Source organism: Lissotriton vulgaris, chromosome 12 (assembly GCF_964263255.1).
Source record: "Lissotriton vulgaris chromosome 12, aLisVul1.2, whole genome shotgun sequence".
NCBI lineage: Eukaryota > Metazoa > Chordata > Amphibia > Caudata > Salamandridae > Lissotriton > Lissotriton vulgaris.
This window is the reverse complement of record NC_141700.1, coordinates 64,051,370-64,067,031: the sequence shown is the minus strand read 5'-3', so window position 1 is coordinate 64,067,031 and position 15,662 is coordinate 64,051,370. Positions and strand designations below refer to the sequence as shown.

The 15,662-nt window shown below is 45.8% G+C and overlaps 1 protein-coding gene across 6 annotated transcripts in view; it reads left to right on the top strand.

Annotated features, from left to right (window-relative positions):
* NFIC (nuclear factor I C) overlaps positions 1-15,662 on the top strand; it is a 407,618-nt gene that overhangs the window by 323,179 nt on the left and 68,777 nt on the right. For 3 of the 6 annotated variants that reach the window (XM_086947137.1, XM_086947139.1, XM_086947136.1), the window contains exons 4-6: positions 5,567-5,641; positions 9,450-9,542; positions 12,489-12,612. In XM_086947137.1, coding sequence (XP_086803263.1) covers positions 5,567-5,641; positions 9,450-9,542; positions 12,489-12,612 — 292 coding nt within the window. The remainder of the gene's footprint in view (positions 1-5,566; positions 5,642-9,449; positions 9,543-12,488; positions 12,613-15,662) is intronic. The other 3 variants (XM_086947141.1, XM_086947138.1, XM_086947140.1) reach the window with 1 other exon arrangement.

The following is a 15,662-nucleotide window of genomic DNA, read 5'->3' as shown; positions in this document are numbered from 1 at the left end:
CTTTCAGGTTCTTCACTTCCTCGATCCACCCTTGGATACACCCAGACATCTTCCTCCTGGTCGCCTGCAGCATCTTCTTGCAGCTCTCCATAGGATTCGACGACGAAACCCGACACAACTTCACACCTATGCACCCGGCTTCCCTGGGTGAGGTAACTCGAGTAATCTGGTGCTCCCGTGGGTATTAACTATCCAAGTGTCCTACTTTAACTGGGTTTTCCCATAGTCACTCCGGAAGTGTTCGAAATCAGCTAGTTTCTAACTTTTACGTTCCCATTCTAAGTCTATGAGAACTTGCGTGTGTGTAAAGACACTGCACATGCATCTTGTAGGGCTCCTGCTTCCTAACCTTTGGTTACTCAGTGTAGCCCCAGCGATTCCCTAGGCCCTAGGCCTATTCACTTGTCTTGAAGTGGTTCTTATACCACTTACTTAGTATATGGTTCGTGAGGCCCCTAGGGCTGAATTGTATTTGTGCAACTTATAGTATGCTTATTGAGTAACTTGTACTGTATCTCGAACTCTGACCTCATAAAGAGTGCAGAGGGGTTGTGTTAGTAATAAATACATATATATTTGATATACACCTTGTGTGGTGTCCTTTCATTTGGTATTCAAGGGGTTATTATTGGTAAAACAGCTGGCTTCACATGCTCTCTGAAGTATTAGCCTGAGACTGCTTTGTCCATGCTACCACTAGGATAGCTGGTCTATAAGGTTGACTTTACAGCCATCACCATAAGGGTTTTTGGACTGATACAGGGTGCCCACTAGAATAGTGGACATCACATATCAGGCCAACTTCACAAACAAGTGACAGTACAGCCTAATCCTATGAAAGAGCGCTTCCTGGACGGGTAAAACCAGATTTGGCGTGGCGTATCGCGCCTACAAAGAAACTATGTCGCTTCAGTTTTGTTTTATGCTCCAGTGCTGCCCATTACACTGATCGCTTCCGTAGCACAGCCGGCATCCACCGGAAGTGCAGAAAGCGCTTATGGGATCTGACCTCGGTTTGGAATAGAGCGGTGGTCCCGGCTCTGCACCCACCGCGTCTTCTCTATTTGGTGGTGAGTGGACATAGCCCTCGTTTTCTTGCGTTTTGATTTTTTGCAGTTTTCTTTGTTGTTAGCGGGTCATTTAGCTGTTTTTACAGTTTTTTGCTGACAAGTCGTGCTGTACTGGTAGCATTCATTTGTGCTAAATAAAGATGAGTATTTATAAGATATTACCCAGTTGGGGGGGCGAGAAGGTTGTTTTTGTGGGTAAAACGCTGTCACCGGTGACTCTTAAGATATGACCATTGCAATGTAGGGTTTGGTGGAAGGCAGGCCTGGGTCGGAGCGCTGGTCCCCAAGGATGGCTAGGATTGTCAGGTGCTTGACGGCGGTGTTGTGGGTATTCTCCATAATTGTGTTGGGGTCTTGCACATAATTGTGTTGGGGTCTTGCACATATTTGTGTTGGGGGGTCTTGCACATAATTGTGTTGCGGGTCTTCACATAATTGTGTTGCGGGTCTTCACATAATTGTGTTGCGGGTCTTGCACATAATTGTGTTGCGGGTCTTCGCATAATTGTGTTGCGGGTCTTCGCATAATTGTGTTGCGGGTCTTCACATAATTGTGTTGCGGGTTTTCACATAATTGTGTTGGGGTCTTGCACATATTTGTGTTGGGGGGTCTTGCACATAATTGTGTTGCGGGTCTTCACATAATTGTGTTGCGGGTCTTGCACATAATTGTGTTGCGGGTCTTCGCATAATTATGTTGCGGGTCTTCACATAATTGTGTTGCGGGTTTTCACATAATTGTGTTGGAGGGTCTTCACCTAATTGTATTGCGGGTCTTCACATAATTGTGTTGGGTGTCTTCACATAATTGTGTTGCGGGTCTTCACATAATTGTGTTGCGGGTCTTCACATAATTGTGTTGCGGGTCTTCAAATAATGGTGTTGCGGGTCTTCACATAATTGTGCTGGGCGGTCTTCGCATAATTGTGTTGGGGGGTCTTCACATAACCGGTTGGGGGGTCTTGCACATAAATTGTGTTGTGGGCCTTACCCATAATTGTGTTGCTGGTCTTCAAATAATTGTGTTGTGGGTCTTCACATAATAGTGTTGGGGTCTTGGACATAAATTGCTTTGGGGGGTCTTGCACATAATTTTGGTTCTGATTCTATTCATCCAAGTGAGCAGCTGAGACATATTTTTTCAATGTTTTGATATGTTGGTATTCATTTAGTATAACATTCCCCTTTCTTCAAATATTGATTTATTTCCGCAATAAAGTCATACCACAATTTTTCTCAGACGGACCTCGATTACGAAAACCCGTTTTTATGAGGCCTGTGCAAGCACCTGTTTATAATTACCAGGAGCAGTAAAGTCCAAAGCCCAAACTCATTCCAGCAGGTTCCATTTATTGGGGCGACAGTCGCCCAGTAAATACCGAGACACGTATATTTTCTTCATGTTAATTCCCGTTTAAAAAGAGGAATTTGTGTTTACAGATAATTATTGCACGTGGAACATTTCTACCTGGGTGCGATAATTATAAAATAAACCAGGTTGGATTCAAAAGCAGCCAGGGCAGAAAAATACCCAAGCCTCTCTCCCTCTTCTTTTCTCTATTTCTTCTTTTGTTTTTTCTTTCTTTTGCTATACTTTCTCTGTGTCTGCTGCAATACACCCAGGACCTCTGGAATAATGCGGCATGGGAGGACCACATTATACAGCAGGGTTTACTAAATTATGCGGCAAGAAAATGCAAATTATGCAGTATAATGCGGCACATTTTATGATAGTATCACTACATTGTTGTGTCACTTGAACACATTTTAACACTGTCTGGACAAAGGTTTCACCGCATTGGTACTAGCTTACCACCCAAATACAGCGATATGTGACCGAAAGGTGAACAGTAAACCTTTGCGAAGTGCCTTCCATTGCACTGCAAGAAGCGTTGCCACATTTTTAGTAACTTTTGATCCGTTTGAGCAACAAACTATTTGTTTGTGTTAAAATATGCAAATTATCCAGAAGATGGTGGATTATGTGGCAAATGTGGCAAATCCATAATTATGCGAAAAACACAGCAGCTGCAGAATCACATAATTCTAGTGGCTCTGAATTGAACCCTGGGAACTGGACGGTCTTTCTAAAGGCTCTGAGTCCTCAAAATGAGTCCTCCACAGGCTCTGGCTGTTCCTCCGCTCACTCTCACCCGGCCTTGCCGAATGTCTGAAGGGTTAAATGACCAGTTCGGCCCAACGCATAAACCATAGTGGCACTTTCAATCGATGCCACATAGGTATATATCATCATATTTGATGTGGGGAAGAATCAGCTAACAGGTTAATGTGTCCAGAGTTTACCACAATAGGACACATAATACCTGTTTCAGGCCCGCCCCTCTGTTTACCCAAGGTAATTTCAAATAACCCAACCGTCCAGTGCCAGTGGTATCTAGAGAGGAGGGGTGATATGAGAGTCGAGAACAGCCGAACAACTAGGACCCAATTACAAATCGGCCTAAATGGGGTGGGGTACTTACCACACAAGAAAATACCCTTCCCATGGGGTGAGGTTTTTACCTGGTGCAAGTCTAAGTCCTGCCAAGAATAATGGGTTATTACTTGTGGAATCGGTGCATGCCAAGCTATGCATGCATCGGATTGTACCAAGTACTTTTTTTTGCCATAGTAAATTTTGGCTGCTTTGAACTTCTGAAATGTATTCGGGGAAAATTGCAAGGGGTGCATTGTTTACCACTCAACCTTTAATTCTACTTCCTGTGTTCGCGCAGAAAACTGAGTTAAGCACCATAGGCATATTCACGACCTACGACTCCGCTCGAATATGGTACAGTCTAAACTTGTGAATCCCCTAGTTGGCCAAGTTGGAAAGAGGTAAGATGACCTAATGGAGAGCGGCAAAGGTGGGTCTGGACTCATCAATCTGTTTACTGAGAGCGGTTTATGAGGCCAACTTTTCAGGTATTATCAAACGGTATCTTTAATAGGAATTATAGTAAATATAGAAAATACTATTAGAGATCTTCGAAAACTCCAAATCCCATCAATATCAGGATAAGCCCCAAGGTGGATCTTTGTCGATCGTTGAACCTCGGGTGATAGATATCTGAACTGCAAAACGAAGGTCATTTTTTTAATCAATAATCTTGATAAGGTTTTTAGACATTCAGAGAACAAAATTGTCTAGGCCTGTTAACATATTTGTAAATTTGAGTCTTATACAGTTAATACAGACAAGATTGGGTTAAAAACCTCCATTCTGGTTAAAAATGTAACATCTTACTACTCATAGTAAATATCCTTTGATTATTAAGTTATACAAAAATGTTCATAGCATTAGAGGCTAAATCTGACAATCTCTGGGAAATAATCTGAGGAGCAGTTGGCTAGTAATTTGATGTGCAGGCTTCCATTGATTACACACAAATAGTAGTCCTGCCCACCATCTTGAAACTGTAACGTGGCGTGCTACTCGCCAGAAAAGCACCTCAACACCCATCAGGGGTAACAAGTGCTATATGAATGCAAATCTTTCTTCCCCTTTTATCCCTCCGCTATCCTTCTCACTCCAAATAACTGACTAATATCCACCACTGAAATTACTTAATATTTCACCATATTAATTCACCACTAATCCTTTGTAGGCTTCCTGAATAGTGTGCGTCAACAAGTGCTATATAAATGCAAACCTTTGTCCTCCTCTATCCTTCTGCTATCATTCCAAATCCAAATAACTGACTAACCTATCCACCACTTAAAATGTACTTGCATGTTTCACGATACTAATTCAATACTAATCCTCTATGGGTCCCGAAGTAGCGTGCTACTCGTCGAAAAAGCACTTCGACGCCTCGTCAGGGGTAGTAAGCGCTATATAAATGCAATGATAATACAATTACAATACATGCACTCATTATCAGGGGCCAACACCTGTTTCCTTCATCAGATTTTGACCCTGAGCAAAAGAGAAAAAAACCCAGACAGGAGAAAGAAGGAGTAAGAAAAATATGGAAAACAGTGACAAAGGGAGAAAGCAGGGATGAAAAATAACCTGCAAGAGTACGACAAAGTGGCAGGGAGTGTCTGGTGGTGGATCAACGAGGCGTGAGGTGGAATCAAGACTACGCAACCTTTAAATTCAGCACCCTGTTATTCAATCGCACCGGTGATGTGGGCTTCTGAGCAAAACTTTTGGACTTGGTACTTATCATTTTACAAATCAAGCACTTGTTTTACTGCGCTCCTATCCATCTATACACGTGAGAATAATAAAATCTTGTTGTTCAAGGTGCATAGAGATCAAAGCTAATTTAAGACATCTGTTGGCCATCTGCCCTCCCCATATTAAGATGTTCTGGAGACAAAGCTTTGATGAAGTGGCTCTTAAAATCTGACAGGCTATTACTGGAACGTACACACCATGTTTTTGTGAGGTCATCTGAGGATTTGAAAGTCCGAACTCCATACTTGTATCTCTCAGTTTCCTTCTCTAAGGAACTCGCGACTCACTCATGTAACTCTTTCTCTTTCAGAGACGACGGATTTCCAGGAGAGCTTCATGACGTCCGGTGTCTTCAGCGTGACAGAACTTATCCAGGTGTCACGGAGTGAGTATCTCAGACCACCATCTCTTAAACCGCGCCACGCAAGCCAATAATCACTATATTCAATCTGGGATAGATTCATTGACAATTAATGCATCTATGGTTCAGAAACGTATGCCTACATTGTGCACCATGGACATCTTTGCAAGTCACACATCTCCAGGCTTACTTATGGTCCATGAAGTACAGAGCAACACATTTCCCAAATGCAGACAATGCGTTGAAGTAAACATGGCGCAAATGTTCAAAAAGTAATGTAAAAAAATTGTTATTCTATAGAGGGATTTTTTTCTCCATGGTAAACCCCTTCACCTGCACCCCATACAATATAGGGTTGTGGCCAATACTGTCCAATTCAGGAAGATACAATATATTCCCTTTAAAGAAATAATTTCCCATTGTTAGAAAGAAGCCTATAAAAATGTGGAGAACATCCTCAAACCTACGAGTTAGAGAGTCTCCACAAACTTATGAATGAGAAACCCGCCAAGGGCACCCCTTTAGTAAACTCTGGTAACAGGTTTACTGGACTGAGTAGTTAGACTCACTGGCCTATTTTCCCAAAAAGTAAACCTGATGGGTGGCAACAAATATGCATCAAGTCTTAAAATGTGAATTGGGACCAGCAGTGGTTTTCCCTGCTGCCAGATGATGTTGCCAAGCAGTACTAATGGTTTTCCCTGCTGCCACTCAGATGACGCAGCATCAATTTGTTCATGTTGGGTGGGACATCTGACTTTAGGGCGGTGAGGGAAGTGAAACTACTGTGGCCTGCGGCAAAGCCGAGGAAGTTGGCACGACTTCATCCAACTTCATAGACATCGGAAATCACTTTTCATGCCCTTACCTGATGGCACCAACCCTGAGTTGGATCACATCCCAGGGCGCCTGGAAGTAAAGATGCTACAATTACAGAAACCACTGGGTCTCTGTAGTTATCGCTTCAAAGGCCTTGCATGGGGAGCATTACAGACTTGGCTTGAAGTGCAAAACGGATCCACCATCCTTTCCCGCTATCAGCCATTTAAGCTTAATGAATAAAAAAACAAACTCCAACCCGCTTGCTCCACAATGACCCCTCGACTACTATCTTGTTGGGAACCAATTATGTCACAGCATCTTCAAGACCGGGCACACTGGTCCTGCCACCTCCCAGATCAGACTGTTCAACCTCCCAGATCAGACTGTTCCTCCTCCCAGATCAGACTGTTCCACCTCCCAGATCAGACTGTTCCACCTCCCCTGCCTGAGCACAGTTCCATCTGGAGTTTGGTTAGTTTGATGGCCCATTTCACACAGATCACTCTTCGTTTTTTGCGCGTACAGAGTAGTTCCAACACAGCGTGCTAAGCATTCATACTATGGCAGTAATCCTCTCTCCTGAGCGCAAAGCATCACGAGAGGTTGCCACAGAGAGGAAGGAAGGGGACACCCAAATACTTTACCAGATCAGCTGAATTTAATCTAGCGATCAATGGGGCAATTGTAGATGTCACAACCAGTTTCCCTCACATAAGCATTACTCTTAAGGTGTACAAGATGTGAGTAGTAGTGTTTGGAGTGGTTGAGGGGTCTTCAAGCCGATGAGCCTTCTTTGGGGTTCTGCGCGCTGGCCGGAACCACTGATCAGGATTTTAGCACAGATTATCTAGGGCAAAGTTCATCTATTAAGACCAAGATTAGTCTCTACCAGGCGCTGATGACCTCACTGAAAGTCATGTTATAGGTGGGTTTCTAGGTAGCCAGGACCTTACAAATATGGGGGTGCACACTTTTGATGCTTAATGTTCTGCAACATTATGGGGCCAATTCACACAGGCATTTTATGGCGGGGAAATAGTGCTGCAGTAGGTCACATCCTGCCTCCCCTATCCCTGCTGGGTGGAGCACTCCCCGTTTGGAGGTCTCCGCACACAGAGGTCTCCACTTTAGTAGTAAATGTGGGCGGGGCAAGGGGAAGTGGGTGGAGAACGGGGAATATTTACTACTGTTGTTACTTAAAAGGAATGTGGTTTGGAGAAACCTAATGAGGTGTCTAGGGAGGGAATTAAATAACTACGGCACGCCCACAAATAAGAAAGACAATTAAAATTCACAAACGTTACAACAACATCTTCCAAAGTAGTACCACTGACAAAATAAAAACAAAAATCTACTCCATCAAGCCTTGGAGTAAGTGAAGCACCACACATGGCCATTTACTGGTACTGCAGCACACTCACATAGAAATCAGTGGAAAAAAGACTAACAGTCACACTACCACCACATGGGGAATAATATAAAATACTTTTTTTTAAAGTAACATTAAGTATTTTAATGGAAGTAATATTACAACAATTACTTAATAATAGTTTTCTAATTTTAAATGTAATTTCCTAATACATTTTATTGTTATTGATTATTTAAAATGTAAACACTTTGTTATGATGCATTATAACATTTTGTTTTCATTTATTTTAATTAATTATAACTTTATATTAATTAGCATGCTTATAATGTGTGAGTATTATAATACATCACTAAGAATCAAGCACTTTCAACTCACCTCATACTGCAAATAGGGTGGCTGGATATTAAAAACATGTAAATCTAATCAAAATAAAAATACTTTTAATTAAACATCTTCAAAAATAAAAAAAAGTAAAATAGAAGTAAGATAACAGACATATTGCACTTAGGAGTCACATACATTAAGCACACCTGATGCTACAAGGAGGATATGCCTTACACACCCCCAATCCACACCTGAAAGTCAGTGCAGCATATATAGTCCACTAAGGTTGCATGTAGGCAGACCTTGCAGCTCCTCCTCAGTGGAGCTCCTGTTCCTCTTAAGTGTGGTAGGTGCACCTTAGATTCTATAACTGTTGTGTTGCATCCTGGGAGTGCAGGGACCCTTCTGAAAGAGGAGTTGGGTAAGGTTGTTAATTCTTTTTTGGGGGATTTTTGCTTAATAGATGTGAGTCGCATGAGTTTCTTGTCAGCTTGTGGTCTTCCCTGTTCCCTTTTATACAAAAATCTCCATCCTTGAAGGCCCCCTTGTCCTTAACTGTTTTTTAAACAAAACTTGGCAGCTCCATGCGATGCAAAGCTGGCACGCATTTAAAAGAGTGTCAGAGGGTCCTGTGTGGTAGCGGGAAGGTATCACTTCTCAAGACTCCTCAGGGTGAATCCCGCGTGCAGGCAGCCATTTTCTTCACAATAAATAAAAGTATGGTATACAGTTCTGCGGCTTAAAGCCCTGTTCAACTTGGTCAGGAAATCCAGCTGCAGTAAGTGAAGTAAACTTCTCCTAGGGTGAAGCTGGGAATTTTACCTGTGAAGTTTTTTGACTCATTTGGCTAAACCCTATGAGGTGGGGACTGAAAACCAAAATCAGCCATGGCCAAAGCAGCTAAATCAATCCCGCCTTGGACTGAGGGAGGAAGGGCAGTGAACGCTCGTCCAAATAGTGGACATTACGACACAAATTTTAAACTATACTGGTGAAGGGTGTTCAAGGCTGGGTCGTGGCACCGCATGCCGGACTAAAGTAGCGACCTCGCTTGCAGCCCACCAGGGAAATGTTAGATGCCCAACTGGCCAGTCAGACCCTCCCCCTACAAGCGGCTATTGGAATCCAGTCCTCGATGTGCTAGTTATGCACCCACACCTTCCCTCATCCACCCCAGATGCTCTCTACTGCCCCCTCCTGGGCGTGGCTCTCTTTAGTGGGTGTGGCTTGTAATTGATGAGTTATCTGAGCGTTTCTGACCACCTCTCTCTCTCTCTCTCTCCTCTCTGTTTCTACTTCTCTCTTCTCCTCATCCAGTAGGTTTACAAGAGTCCCTACCGAGATGGGGGGAGGGGGGACGGACAGTCAGTTCCTGGCTGGGATATCACTGGCCTGACGCGGGAGCAAAATGTAAGATGATAAACACGTCATTCAAATATTCACATACTTGTTCTCTTCATGCAGCAGCAAGCAGTGGCTGCCTGACTATTGCACAGACAGACAGACAGACAGACAGGCACTGAGACTCCAGCACTAGCTCATAGGACAGAGACATCCTTCTAAGGCCCCTGCTGCAGACTAATGTCACCCAGTCCACTCTACCTGCCTGACAGCAGCACAGAGAAGGGGCCTTCCACCTGCCTGACCCTAGCACCCACTGACAGAGTCTCTCTTCCTGTCTGGCACCAGCACCCACTGACAGAGCCCCTCTTCCCGTCTAACACCAGCACATACTGACAGAGTCCCTCTTCCTGCCTGGCCCTAGCACCCACTGACAGAGTCTCTCTTCCTGTCTGGCACCAGCACCCACTGACAGAGCCCCTCTTCCTGCCTGACACCAGCACATACTGACAGAGCCCCTCTTCCTGTCTGACACTAGTACATGCTGACAGAGCCCTTCTTCCTGCCTAACACCAGCACATACTGACAGAGTCCCTCTTCCTGCCTGGCCCTAGCACCCACTGACAGAGCCCCTCTTCCTGTCTGGCACCAGCACATACTGACAGGCCCCTCTTCCTGTCTGACACCAGCACATACTGACAGAGCCCCTCTTCCTGTCTGACACTAGTACATACTGACAGAGCCCTTCTTCCTGCCTGACACCAGCACATACTGACAGCGCCCCTCTTCCTTCCTGGCCCTAGCACATACTGACAGAGCCCCTCTTCCTGTCTGGCAGCAGCACACACTAACATAGACCCTCTTCCTGCCTGACACCAACACACACTGACAGAGCCCCTCTTCCTGCCTGACACCAGCACACACTGACAGAGCCCCTCTTTCTGTCTGACACTAGTACATACTGACAGAGCCCTTCTTCCTGCCTGACACCAGCACATACTGACAGAGCCCTTCTTCCTGCCTGACACCCGCACAAACTGACAGAACCCCTTTTCCTGCCTGGCCCTAGCTCTCACTGACAGGGTCCCTCTTCCTGTCTGGCAGCAGCACACACTGACAGAGCCCCTCTTCCTGCCTGACACCAACACACACTTACAGAGCCCCTCTTCCTGCCTGACACCAGCACACACTTACAGAGCCCCTCTTCCTGCCTGACACCAGCACACACTTACAGAGCCTCTCTTCCTGCCTGACACCAGCAGACACTGACAGAGCCCCTCTTTCTGTCTGACACTAGTACATACTTACAGAGCCCCACTTCCTGCCTGACACCAGCACATACTGACAGAACCCCTCTTCCTGCCTGGCCCTAGATCTCACTGACAGGGTCCCTCTTCCTGTCTGGCAGCAGCACACACTGACAGAGCCCCTCTTTCTGCCTGACACCAGCACACACTTACAGAGCCCCTCTTCCTGCCTGACACCAGCACACACTTACAGAGCCCCTCTTCCTGCCTGACACCAGCACACACTTACAGAGCCCCTCTTCCTGCCTGACACCAGCACAGAGCCCCTCTTCCTGCCTGACACAGCACACACTTACAGAGCCCCTCTTCCTGCCTGACACCAGCACACACTTACAGAGCCCCTCTTCCTGCCTGACACCAGCACACACTTACAGAGCCTCTCTTCCTGCCTGACGCCAGCAGACACTGACAGAGCCCCTCTTTCTGTCGTCTGACACTAGTACATACTTACAGAGCCCCTCTTCCTGCCTGACACCAGCACATACTGACAGAACCCCTCTTCCTGCCTGGCCCTAGATCTCACTGACAGGGTCCCTCTTCCTGTCTGGCAGCAGCACACACTGACAGAGCCCCTCTTTCTGCCTGACACCAGCACACACTTACAGAGCCCCTCTTCCTGCCTGACACCAGCACACACTTACAGAGCCCCTCTTCCTGCCTGACACCAGCACACACTTACAGAGCCTCTCTTCCTGCCTGACGCCAGCAGACACTGACAGAGCCCCTCTTTCTGTCGTCTGACACTAGTACATACTTACAGAGCCCCTCTTCCTGCCTGACACCAGCACATACTGACAGAACCCCTCTTCCTGCCTGGTCCTAGATCTCACTGACAGGGTCCCTCTTCCTGCCTGGCAGCAGCACACACTGACAGAGCCCCTCTTCCTGCCTGACACCAGCACATACTGAGAGAAACCCTCTTCCTGCCTGACACCAGCACACACTGACAGAGCCCCTCTTCCTGTCTGCCACCAGCACATGCTGACAGAGCCCCTCTTCCTGTCTGACACCAGCACACACTGACAGAGCCCCTCTTCCTGTCTGCCACCAGCACATACTGACAGAGCCCCTCTTCCTGTCTGACACTCACACATGCTGGGGTTCATCACTTCCTGACATTGTCACAAACAGAGTGATCCTTTCTTCCTGCCTGGCACTAACACAGACTGGCAGGGCCTCTCTGGAGAGGACCTTTGCTGCCTGGCGCTCTGCGTGCCGCGTACTAGCACAGATTAGGAAGGACCAGTGCTGCCTGGCACTAGCACAGACTGGCATCGCTTCCCATGCACTAGCACGGCTTGGGGAGCATCAGTGCTGCCTGGCACTTGCACAGACTGGCATCGCCTCCCATGCACTAGCACGGCTTGGGGAGCATCAGTGCTGCCTGGCACAGACTGGCATCGCCTCCCATGCACTAGCACAGCTTGGGGAGCATCAGTGCTGCCTGGCACTTACACAGACTGGCAGCGTCTCCCAGCAGCACTTAAGAAGGAGGAGGCTCTAAGTGCCGGGCTGAAAGTGCCGGACCCATAGAAGTCCTCCAGGAGACTGGCAGGGCCCTCCCATACCAATCCTCCGGTGCCCCCTGTAGCTTCCAATTGCCTGCTCAGAGTCCCTTCCCCCCCCAGTGCCCCCCTCATTACCTGTTGTTCACTTTGTCTATTCTTTGTGACCCGTCACCTCATGACACATGTCCTTTTGTTCGCAGCGCCTGTCGTGACCGGCGGCGGGCCCAACTTCTCCCTGGGGGAGCTGCAGGGGCACCTGGCCTATGACCTGAACCCCTCCAGCACGGGCATGAGGAGAACGTTACCCAGCACTTCCTCCAGTGGGTGAGTACCAGTGATGCTGGGGGCTCAGGGGTGCAGTGGGCACTGCTGAGAGCTGCTCCACGAGGCCAGGACTTGCTGCCTGTGATTGCTGGTTTTCTAGAGTGTCTCTGCCTCCTGTTGGCCCTCACTTCCTTGTGATTGACATTTATAAAGCGCTGACTGTTACCCGAAGGTGTCCTTGGCTGTGTGAAGTCCTGCCGGGACTAGGAGGTGGAGCTATTATGGAAATTAAATAAAAAGCCATGTTTTTAATGCCTTCCTGGAGGCCAGTAGATTGGCCATGCATCTAAGGTGTAGTGGGAGACCGTTCCATGCTTCGGCTGCACTGGCTATCAAGCATCTGCCACCCCAATCGGCTTTCTTGACCAAGGGCACCACCACCAGGTGTGCATCTGATGACCGCAGATGACCTAATAATTCTGCTGTGAAGTTCTGTTGTTTGTGTGTGTTCCTCAAAAGCACCTAGAAACCCAGTGTGGGTAAGTGGTAGCTATTTACATGTTCTAGGTAAGTCAGTCAGATAGCAGTTAGTGCTGTGTAGCTCCGACTGTTGTTGGTGTGGCCTAATTATGATATCTGTTGGTTTTGTGGTGTGATTCTGAAGTTCTAGACCATGTTGGCAACAGTTTTTCTGAGGACAAATTCGACTGAACCCCAATAGACACAATGTGTTTGTTTCATTCTGACTGTTATTGGTTTGTGTCTCCCAGTAGCTTTGTTTCCTACAGTACTATCTGACTGTCCTTGGCTTGTGGTTCCTAAGACACCCTTTTCTACCGTGTAACTTTGACTGTTGCTAGCTTGTGCTTTCCACCAGCTGCTGCTCTTTGCGGTTTAATTCAGACTGTATGTGGTTCTTCCCCCCCAGCAGCCTTTGATGCTTGCCGGTTGTCTGTGAATATTGTTGACTTCTGACAACCAATAACTACTGTTTTCTTGGGTGCAAGTCCAACTGTTGTTGGCTTGGGTGTTGTGGCAGCCATTACTTCCTGTAGAGTCATGCTGCTGGTCTGAGGCTTGTGATTGGCGGTGCCAGTTTGCACAGTCTTGCCTTCTGCTTCCATACAGATACTTCATTGTGCATGGTGTCTGTGACTGTTGTCGGTTTGCGCTTTCCAACCCCTGCTACATTTTGTAGGGTATTTCTTACTGAACGCGTTTCCCCCATTATCTGTGTTCTGCAGTTTAACTGTGAATGTTGATGGCTGATCACGAGTCCCACCAGCTCTTGTTGCTTCAGTGCAGTTCTGAATGTTCATGGCTTATGTTTGATCATAGTTACATTTTTTTGCAGTGTAACTCTGGCTGTTCTTAGTTTCAAATGTGCTTCTGACTGTATGTGGCTTCTTTTCCTTATTAGCTGGGGTTTTAAGCAGTGTAATTGGGAATGTTGTTGGTTCATGGTTCCCAATACCTAACTATTCTCGGTTTGTGATTGCTCATGGTTGTCTTTACATCCAATGTAATTCTGGCTGTTCTTGGCTTATTGTTCCACCTAGAAACCTTTTTCTGCAGTATAAATCTTTCTCTTGTTGGCTTCTGATTTCTAGCAACTTGGACTTCTTCCAGTGTTATTCTTCCACATTAGTTTCTGTTATTTGCAGTATGATTGTGTTTGTCGTGAACTCGTGATTCTCAATAGCTTTGTTTTTCTAAGGTGTGATTTTGATTGTTCTTGACTAGTGATTGGTCGTGGATGCCCCTTTGTGCACTGTCTTTCTGGTTCCCTCTGCTTACGATTTCAGATTAATGCATTTTTTCTGCACTGTAGTTGGCTTCTTGTTTCTAACAGCTGCTGCTTTTTGCAGTGTAATTACTACACACTTCTTTCTGGTGGTGTCTGCCATGTTTCCCCCCTCAGAGCTGTTTTCTTCACAGTTATGCTGTGAATGTTGCTGTATTGTGATCCATGAAAGTTGGTGTTTTGTTTTCTGCAGTGTTTTGACAGGGGTGTGTGATCCCTGGCAGCTACTTTGCTCTACCGTAACATTCTGATTGTTACTTGCGACAACTCTTGGCCGCTGCAATTTTCTGAAATGTAATGCTGAATGTTGATGTCCTGTGATTATATTGGCTGTTATTTTGGGGGTGTAATACTGAGTGAAGTTGGCTTATGATTTCCCAGTATTTGTTGTTCTTTGCAGTGTTACTCTGACATTTAATGAATATTTGTTGTGGCCTAGATTCCTGCCATGTTCTGCAGTGTAATTCTGATAGTTGCTTTAATGTGAATCTCTTTTGTTGCTTTTCATTGCAGAGGGTGTCCAACTGTTGTTACTTTGAGGAATCTCTATTTTCTAATGACTGCATTTGAATCCTGATTGCAGTTGCCTTGTTGGCTTGCAGTCCCTGACACTTTCTAATGTTCGTGGTGTAATTCTATCATTTGTTTGAAATGTCATTCTGACTGTTATTACCTTGAGATTGTTTTCAGCAGCTGTTTTCTACATTGTAATTTTGACTGTCGTGTGAATGTGTCTCTCACGCTGCTTTGTCTGCAGTATAATTTTGATTGTTTTTGTCTTGTTGTTCTCTGTTGCTGATTTGTTCTGAGGTTATATTCGGCCTCGTCTTGTGGTTTCCAGTCGCTGCTGTTCTCTGCTGTGTAATTGTGACTGTTCTGAGATTGTTGTGGCTCTCAATAACTTCTATTCTCTGCAGTATTATTTTGATTAGTATCTTCTTGTAGTTCTTGGTTGCAGAATTGTTCTGAGGTTAAATTCTGACTTGTCTGGTGGGTTCCAGTCTCTGCTGTTCTCTGCAGTGTGATTTTGACTGTTCTGGGATTGTTGTGGCTCTCAATAGCTTCTATTCTCTGCAGTATTATTTTGATTAGTATCTTCTTGTAGTTCTTGGTTGCAGAATTGTTCTGAGGTTAAATTCTGACTTGTCTGGTGGGTTCCAGTCTCTGCTGTTCTCTGCAGTGTGATTTTGACTGTTCTGGGATTGTTGTGGCTCTCAATAGCTTCTATTCTCTGCAGTATTATTTTGATTGTTATCTTCTTGTAGTTCTTGGTTGCAGAATCGTTCTGAGGTTAAATTCTGACTTG